Here is a 9,676-nt window from a genome sequence, read left to right on the forward strand (position 1 = left end):
AGTACCATATTTTGCTACTTTTCCTTTTGTTGTTGATTCTTTTATTTTTTGGTTTGCTGTTTAGTTTGGCTAACTTAGTTTATCCTTGAGTCTTTAGAAATAAATGTTTTTATTGAGGATAAAAACCAGTAGAAGTCTGTCTTCATCTAGGCCAGTGATTCTCAAATTTGGTCAAGACACCTTCAACAGGGGTCATTTATCAGATATCTTGCATATCACACATTTACATATAACATACAAAATTACAATTGGAAAATGTCAGTGAAACTACTTTAAAGGTTGGAGGTTACCATAACACGAGGAGCTGTGTTAAGGGGTCACAGCATTAGGAAGGTCGAGAATCACTGTTCTGTGCCATCTCATATGCTTGGTTTTTTTTTTTCACATGCCATCTTTTCTTGGCATATGAAAGAGACTGGTAATTTTGTGCTGTTTCTTTGTTGTTCATTGTTGTTTCATAGAGCTTTGAGATCTAATTCTCCCTTTCAGATTGTCTGGATTGCTAACTTTAAAAAGAAAGAATGTTTAATTGAGTGCTAAGATTGTGAGAGTTTCTGGCCTGTGAATAAGGATTATCTCTAGGTTCTACAGTACCAAGATTTCATTGACACAATTTTTAATTTCTGTAGAAATTTTGGGTCTAACTTGCTTTCTGATGAACAAAAAAGGATTTAGATGTTAAGGTATCTGCCACTTTTGCCCCAACTGGGAATGGTGGAGCATGCATGTAATTCTGCCACTTGGGAGGCAGGAGGGAAGATCAGGAGTCAGTGGCCAGACTTGGCTACAAAGTGATTTTTTTGAGGCCAGCCTGAGCTGCATGAGAACCTGTCTCATAGATAGATGATAGATAGATAGATAGATAGATAGATAGATAGATAGATACATACATACATACATACATACATAGGAAGAAGAAATAAAAAGAAAGAGAAAGAAAGAAAGGAGAAAGGAAGGAAGGGGGAAAATGAAGGAAGGAAGGGAGGAAGGAAGAGAGGGAGGGAGGGCCTGGGCAAATAACTTAATAGGTAAAGTGCCTGCCATACAAGCATGAGGACCTGAGTTCAGATGTGTAGCACCTATGTAAAAGCTAAGTATGGTAGCATGTGTTTGTAACCTTTGTGCTGGGGTAGCTCTCTAGATCTCATTTGCTAGCCAATTTAGCCAAATCAATGAGATTTGGTTCATTGAGAGATGTCTCAAAATACAAGGCAGAGGACTTGGAAAAGTATTCAATGTCTACAGAACTTATGGTACACATGTGAGGACCTGGGTGCAAATGCATAGAACCAACACAAAGCTGGGCATAGTGAGAGAACATCTGAAATTCCAATGCTCCTGCAGCTAGTCTGGTAACAGGTGATGAACAGCATACAGACAGGAAACTATGATTCAAACAAAGTAGAAGGTGATAAACAACACTTGAGGTTGTCCTCTGATCTCCACATATGCACCATGGTACACATGTGCATGTACTCATACACAAATACACACACACACCTTCATATATTATACACACATTTACACATACATACATAATTCCCCAATACATAAAGAACAGATATAAAAACAATGTAAAGGCTAATTGAATAAGACACCAAATGTTGACTCTGTTTTTCACTCATATGCCTGCATATATGGAAAAGTTCCAAAGCGCACATATGAATACACACCCACACAAACATATACATGTATCACACTCATGCCAGGAAAGAAATGAAAAGTAAGAGTAAAGAAATTCAGAGGTAAGGAGAGTGATAAAGTGGAGGAGAGGAGGACATAAGAGAATAGGACAGAAGATCCAAGACAGAGTAGAGTCATGGTGTATTGGAGTACTAGGAACTTTGGAAGCCCAGAGTAACACCCAGGATGACAAAGTACCCAAAGAATAAAGAATATAAAGAATATAGTCATCTAAGACAAATAATATGGAGACCTGAGATCATCTCAGTTGAGTCTGTAAGATGCCCAAAGTTTCCTTTGTGTTGATTAATGTTACAAAACCCCTGACTCATACTTATATGTTGAGGTGGAAGAAAGAAAAGGTTTGAAAAGTTATTTTCAGTGGTTCTCAACTTGTAGGTCTAAATCCCTTTGGAGTGTCCAATAACATTGTCACAGGGGTTTTTATATCAGATATCCTGCATATAAGATATTTACATTATGATTCATAACAGTAGCAAAGGTACAGTTATGAAGTAGCAATGAAAATAATTATATTGGGGGGGGGGGGTCACCACAACTTGAGTAACTGTATTAAAGGGTCACAGAATTAGGAAAGTTGAGAACCACTGCATTATATTAAAATAAGACCTGCTGGTAAATTAAAAGAAAATGAGGCCTCTCTCTGTAGTTCTCTCTATATCTCTGTTTCCTTCTCCCTCTAGGTTCATTTAAATTTGACAAAACAAAGATGACATATCTCTTAAGAAGTGTTGTCACCATCATTGATATATTCTACCAATACACCAAGCAAGATGAAGAATGTGGCACATTGAGCAAGGATGAGCTAAAGGAACTGCTAGAGAAGGAGTTCCGGCCAATTCTGAAGGTATGCATTAAGTCTAAAGGCTGTCAGGATTGTAAGACCAGATTAGCTGGAACATGCACTGCCCTAGCTGACTTTGAGACAACCCCAATAGTAGTCTTTTGGGCTAGGTCATCATAAATCTATTAAATCAGCATATATTTTTTAAAAGCAGATGTTTCTCCCACACTTTCCTGTGCTCTTCCACCTATACTCCAACTTCATCATGCACTCAAGCTTCCCATCTAATATAAATAGATAAATTTGTGCTAACAAATTGATCAACTGATTGATTAATTGATTAATTGATTGATTGACTAGTCTAACAAATAGGGAACAATGCTATAGAGGAATGTCGTCCAAAGGGGAGTTAACAAAGTGGCCAAGATAATATAAAATTTGGAAACAAAGGGTATAAATTATTTTCAAGTACTTAGCAAACACTTAACTAGTGACTTTAACATATTTGAAGGCAGATGTGTTCATGTGTTTATGTGAAATTAAATATATCAGTTACTGAAGTTGGTTTGTCCCACTGTTTTCCATATGTCATAACTGAGCACATAACCCTTTCACTTAGCTCCTTGAGATATCTTTTTTCATAGATCACAATAGTCTTTGTTTCAACCTTTCACAAATGCTATGTCCTATTAACCTAAAGTAATAATCAAATGAATTAAAATCATGTAACATACAGTACACAAATATACTAGGTGCTTCTAGGTTACTTTAGTTAGGAATGTGGCTGACCATGTCTTTATTGGTGTGTCTCTCATATACAGAATCCAGATGATCCAGACACGGTAGATGTCATCATGCATATGCTGGATCGAGATCATGACCGAAGACTAGACTTTACTGAGTTTATTCTGATGGTATTCAAACTGGCTCTGGCCTGCAACAAGGTTCTTGGAAAACAATACTGTAAAGCTTCAGGGTCAAAGAAGCATAGGCGTGGACACCAACACCAAGAGGAAGAAAGTGAAACAGAAGAGGAAGAGGAGACACCAAGACAGAAATCAGGTTTCAGATATTCAAGTTGGAGTGAGGAAGAGGAGCATGGACATAGTTCTGGGGGCTTATGGCAACCTAGAAAACATAGACGTGGGTCCAATTCTAGGAGGTTGGATAGGCAAGATGAATTATCCACCTCAAAGGAATCAAGAAAAAAACACCATGGGTTCATCTTTGGTCACTCTTGGAGTAGTAACAAAGAGAAACATGATTCCATATTTGAAGAGCTAGGAGTAAAAAGAGACAGGTCACATCATAGCCCCTCTAGAGAATCTGGGGAAGAGTATGAGTCTGGATCTAGGTTAAACCATCAGGGAAGGAAAGGCCATAATGGATTATCACACGGATTGGAGAAAAACGAACATGAATCAAATTATACTCAGTCAAGAAAAGGTGAAGAACAAAAGCTTGGATATAGTTCTGCAAGTTCAGGAAACAGTAAGACAGAAAGTCTCATGTGTGGTTTCAGCAGTTCTAGTGGATGTTGCAGACCACAAAATGCTTCAAGTTCTTGTCAGGCAAGTAGATCAGGGGGGGGGCAAGTAAATCAGTCTTGCTGTACCCAGTCAAATTGTCAATCAGGAACTAGTGGAGGACAAGGATATGGATGTGTCTCAGGTCAGTCCTCTAGATGTTATCAACCTAAACCAAGATCCTGTAGCCAGTCTTCTAGTCAGAGAGGGTGTGGATCTAAACAATGTGGTCAACCACAGAACTGTGGAAGACAACAAAGAATGGGTTCAAGTCACTCTTCTTGCTGTGGACAATATGGGTCTGGAGCAACTCAATCTTTTGGTTGTGGTCAACAGGGAACGAATTCCTGTGGATATTCTTCAAGCTCTCATCAAAAGGAGTGTAGTTCAAATGAATTTTCCAAAGGTGGTCGGCGTGGGTCTGGTTCAGGGCACTCATCCTGCTGTGAACAACATGGAACGAACTCAAGTCAATCCTCTGGCTGTAAACAACATGGACATGAATCAGGTCAGTTATGCTGTGGCCAACATGGTACTGCATCAGGTCAATCCTCAGGTAATAGTCAACATGGGGTTGGCTCAGGTCAATCATGTCACTTTGGGCAGCATGGATACAATTACGGTCAGTCATCTAGTTCTGGGCATCAGAGGTCAGGCTCAAGTCAGTCATCTGGCCTTGGGGAGCATGGGTCTGGTTCTCCTCAGTCATCTAGTTCTGGGTATCATGGATCTGGCTCACATCAATCATCTAGGTCTGAGAAGCAAAATGCTGGCTCAGGTCAGTCATCTGGCTTTGGGGAGCAAGAGTCCACTTCTGGTCACTCACCTAGTTATGGACAACACAGGTCAGGATCAGGTCAGTCATCTGGCTTTGGGGAACATGAGTCCATTTCTGGTCACACACCTAGCTTTGGCCAACAAAGGTCAGGTTCAGGTCGGTCATCTGGCTTTGGGCAGCAAGAGTCGAGTTCTGGTCACTCACCTAGCTATGGCCAACACAGCTCAGGCTCAGGTCAGTCATCTGGCTTTGGGAAGCAACAGTCGAGTTCTGGGTACTCACCAAGTTATGGCCAACACAGCTCAGGCTCAGGTCAGTCATCTGGCTTTGGGAAGCAACAGTCGAGTTCTGGGTACTCACCAAGTTATGGCCAACACAGCTCAGGCTCAGGTCAGTCATCTGGCTTTGGGAAGCAACAGTCGAGTTCTGGGTACTCACCAAGTTATGGCCAACACAGCTCAGGCTCAGGTCAGTCATCTGGCTTTGGGCAGCAAGAGTCGAGTTCTGGTCACTCACCTAGCTATGGGCAACACAGCTCAGGCTCAGGTCAGTCATCTGGCTTTGGGCAGCATGAATCCATTTCCAAAAACTCACATGGCTTTAGCCAACACAAGTCAGGCTCAGGTGAATCACATAAGTATGGGTACCATGGCGCCTCTCAAGGGACGGTTCAGGACAGCAGTGGACAGCCTCAGTCAAGTAAAGGACAGCTTTCACAGTCAGGTTCTGGTAGACATCCAAGGAGATCACCAGTGCACCCCGAGTCCAGTGAGGGTGAGGAACACTCAGTAGTCTCACAGAGACATTCTGGATCCAGTTACAGTCATGCTGGGCATCAACAAAGAGAGTCAGTTCATGGGCACCATGGCTCCCCTCAAGGGCCGGTTCAGGACAGCAGTAGACACCCTCAGTCAAGCCAAGGACAGCCTTCACAGTCAGGTTATGATGGACATCCAAGGAGATCACAAGTGCACCCCGAGTCCAGTGAGGGTGAGGAACACTCAGTAGTCTCACAGAGACATTCTGGATCCAGTAATGGTCATGCTGGGCATCAACAAAGAGAGTCAGTACATGGGCACCATGGCTCCCCTCAAGGGCCGGTTCAGGACAGCAGTAGACACCCTCAGTCAAGCCAAGGACAGCCTTCACAGGCAGGTTCTGGTAGACACCCAAGGAGATCACCAGTGCACCCCGAGTCCAGTGAGGGTGAGGAACACTCAGTAGTCTCACAGAGACATTCTGGATCCAGTCACAGTCATGCTGGGCATCAACAGAGAGAGTCAGTTCATGGGCACCATGGCTCCCCTCAAGGGCCGGTTCAGGACAGCAGTAGACACCCTCAGTCAAGCCAAGGACAGCCTTCACAGTCAGGTTCTGGTGGACATCCAAGGAGATCACCAGTGCACCCTGAGTCCAGTGAGGGTGAGGAACACTCAGTAGTCTCACAGAGACATTCTGGATCCAGTCACGGTCATGCTGGGCATCAACAAAGAGAGTCAGTTCATGGGCACCATGGCTCCCCTCAAGGGCCGGTTCAGGACAGCAGTAGACACCCTCAGTCAAGCCAAGGACAGCCTTCACAGTCAGGTTCTGGTAGACACCCAAGGAGATCACCAGTGCACCCCGAGTCCAGTGAGGGTGAGGAACACTCAGTAGTCTCAAAGAGACATTCTGGATCCAGTCCCAGTCATGCTGGGCATCAACAAAGAGAGTCAGTTCATGGGCACCATGGCTCCCCTCAAGGGCCGGTTCAGGACAGCAGTAGACACCCTCAGTCAAGCCAAGGACAGCCTTCACAGTCAGGTTCTGGTAGACATCCAAGGAGATCACCAGTGCACCCCGAGTCCAGTGAGGGTGAGGAACACTCAGTAGTCTCACAGAGACATTCTGGATCCAGTCACAGTCATGCTGGGCATCAACAAAGAGAGTCAGTTCATGGGCACCATGGCTCCCCTCAAGGGCCGGTTCAGGACAGCAGTAGACACCCTCAGTCAGGCCAAGAACAGTCTTCACAGTCAGGTTCTGGTAGACACCCCAGAAGATCACCAGTGCACCCCGAGTCCAGTGAGAGTGAGGAACACTCAGTAGTCTCACAGAGACATTCTGGATCCAGTCACAGTCATGCTGGGCATCAACAGAGAGAGTCAGTTCATGGGCACCATAGCTCCCCTCAAGGGCCATTTCAGGACAGCAGTAGACACCCTCAGTCAAGCCAAGGACAGCCTTCACAGTCAAGTTCTAGTGGACACCCAAGGAGATCACGAGTTCACCCTGAGTCCAGTGAGGGTGAGGAACACTCAGTAGTCTCAAAGAGACATTCTGGATCCAGTCCCAGTCATGCTGGGCATCAACAAAGAGAGTCAGTTCATGGGCACCATGGCTCCCCTCAAGGGCCGGTTCAGGACAGCAGTAGACACCCTCAGTCAAGCCAAGGACAGCCTTCACAGTCAGGTTCTGGTAGACATCCAAGGAGATCAACAGTGCACCCCGAGTCCAGTGAGGGTGAGGAACACTCAGTAGTCTCACAGAGACATTCTGGATCCAGTCACAGTCATGCTGGGCATCAACAAAGAGAGTCAGTTCATGGGCACCATGGCTCCCCTCAAGGGCCGGTTCAGGACAGCAGTAGACACCCTCAGTCAGGCCAAGAACAGCCTTCACAGTCAGGTTCTGGTAGACACCCCAGAAGATCACCAGTGCACCCCGAGTCCAGTGAGGGTGAGGAACACTCAGTAGTCTCACAGAGACATTCTGGATCCAGTTACAGTCATGCTGGGCATCAAGAAAGAGAGTCAGTTCATGGGCACCATGGCTCCCCTCAAGGGCCGGTTCAGGACAGCAGTAGACAGCCTCAGTCCAGCCAAGGACAGCCTTCACAGTCAGGTTCTGGTAGACACCCAAGGAGATCACCAGTGTACCCCGAGTCCAGTGAGGGTGAGGAACACTCAGTAGTCTCACAGAGACATTCTGGATCCAGTCACAGTCATGCTAGGCATCAACAGAGAGAGTCAGTTCATGGGCACCATGGCTCCCCTCAAGGGCCGGTTCAGGACAGCAGTAGACACCCTCAGTCAAGCCAAGGACAGCCTTCACAGTCAGGTTCTGGTAGACACCCAAGGAGATCACCAGTGCACCCCGAGTCCAGTGAGGGTGAGGAACACTCAGTAGTCTCAAAGAGACATTCTGGATCCAGTCATGGTCATGCTGGGCATCAACAGAGAGAGTCAGTTCATGGGCACCATGGCTCCCCTCAAGGGCCAGTTCAGGACAGCAGTAGACACCCTCAGTCAAGCCAAGGACAGCCTTCACAGTCAGGTTCTGGTGGACATCCAAGGAGATCACCAGTGCACCCCGAGTCCAGTGAGGGTGAGGAACACTCAGTAGTCTCACAGAGACATTCTGGATCCAGTCATGGTCATGCTGGGCATCAAGAGAGAGAGTCAGTTCATGGGCACCATGGCTCCCCTCAAGGGCCGGTTCAGGACAGCAGTAGACACCCTCAGTCAAGCCAAGGACAGCCTTCACAGTCAGGTTCTGGTAGACACCCAAGGAGATCACCAGTGCACCCCGAGTCCAGTGAGGGTGAGGAACACTCAGTAGTCTCACAGAGACATTCTGGATCCAGTCACGGTCATGCTGGGCATCAACAAAGAGAGTCAGTTCATGGGCACCATGGCTCCCCTCAAGGGCCGGTTCAGGACAGCAGTAGACACCCTCAGTCAAGCCAAGGACAGCCTTCACAGTCAGGTTCTGGTAGACACCCAAGGAGATCACCAGTGCACCCCGAGTCCAGTGAGGGTGAGGAACACTCAGTAGTCTCAAAGAGACATTCTGGATCCAGTCCCAGTCATGCTGGGCATCAACAAAGAGAGTCAGTTCATGGGCACCATGGCTCCCCTCAAGGGCCGGTTCAGGACAGCAGTAGACACCCTCAGTCAAGCCAAGGACAGCCTTCACAGTCAGGTTCTGGTAGACATCCAAGGAGATCACCAGTGCACCCCGAGTCCAGTGAGGGTGAGGAACACTCAGTAGTCTCACAGAGACATTCTGGATCCAGTCACAGTCATGCTGGGCATCAACAAAGAGAGTCAGTTCATGGGCACCTTGGCTCCCCTCAAGGGCCGGTTCAGGACAGCAGTAGACACCCTCAGTCAGGCCAAGAACAGTCTTCACAGTCAGGTTCTGGTAGACACCCCAGAAGATCACCAGTGCACCCCGAGTCCAGTGAGAGTGAGGAACACTCAGTAGTCTCACAGAGACATTCTGGATCCAGTCACAGTCATGCTGGGCATCAACAGAGAGAGTCAGTTCATGGGCACCATAGCTCCCCTCAAGGGCCATTTCAGGACAGCAGTAGACACCCTCAGTCAAGCCAAGGACAGCCTTCACAGTCAAGTTCTAGTGGACACCCAAGGAGATCACGAGTTCACCCTGAGTCCAGTGAGGGTGAGGAACACTCAGTAGTCTCAAAGAGACATTCTGGATCCAGTCCCAGTCATGCTGGGCATCAACAAAGAGAGTCAGTTCATGGGCACCATGGCTCCCCTCAAGGGCCGGTTCAGGACAGCAGTAGACACCCTCAGTCAAGCCAAGGACAGCCTTCACAGTCAGGTTCTGGTAGACATCCAAGGAGATCAACAGTGCACCCCGAGTCCAGTGAGGGTGAGGAACACTCAGTAGTCTCACAGAGACATTCTGGATCCAGTCACAGTCATGCTGGGCATCAACAAAGAGAGTCAGTTCATGGGCACCATGGCTCCCCTCAAGGGCCGGTTCAGGACAGCAGTAGACACCCTCAGTCAGGCCAAGAACAGCCTTCACAGTCAGGTTCTGGTAGACACCCCAGAAGATCACCAGTGCACCCCGAGTCCAGTGAGGGTGAGG

General features: G+C 46.7%; 1 protein-coding gene across 1 annotated transcript; it reads left to right on the top strand.

The window, feature by feature from the left end:
• The first annotated feature begins 3,271 nt into the window (after nt 1–3,271).
• Nucleotides 3,272–5,800, top strand: LOC117707371 (uncharacterized). The gene is made up of 2 exons (XM_076933458.1): nt 3,272–5,515; nt 5,610–5,800. The coding sequence occupies exons 1-2, from the start codon at nt 3,343–3,345 to the stop codon at nt 5,798–5,800; spliced, it is 2,364 nt and encodes a 787-aa protein (XP_076789573.1). The 5' UTR covers nt 3,272–3,342.
• The last annotated feature ends 3,876 nt before the right edge of the window (nt 5,801–9,676 follow it).

Source organism: Arvicanthis niloticus, chromosome 4, assembly GCF_011762505.2.
Source record: "Arvicanthis niloticus isolate mArvNil1 chromosome 4, mArvNil1.pat.X, whole genome shotgun sequence".
Taxonomy (NCBI): domain Eukaryota; kingdom Metazoa; phylum Chordata; class Mammalia; order Rodentia; family Muridae; genus Arvicanthis; species Arvicanthis niloticus.

What these genes read in the sequence shown, in the direction of transcription:
- LOC117707371 (XM_076933458.1), top strand. Translation starts at nt 3,343, where the DNA reads ATGCATATGCTGGATCGAGATCATGACCGAAGACTAGACTTTACTGAG. An exon ending in AGGACAGCTTTCACAGTCAG is followed by an intron (nt 5,516 to 5,609) that starts GTTCTGGTAGAC and finishes TTCTGGATCCAG; the next exon opens with TTACAGTCATGCTGGGCATC.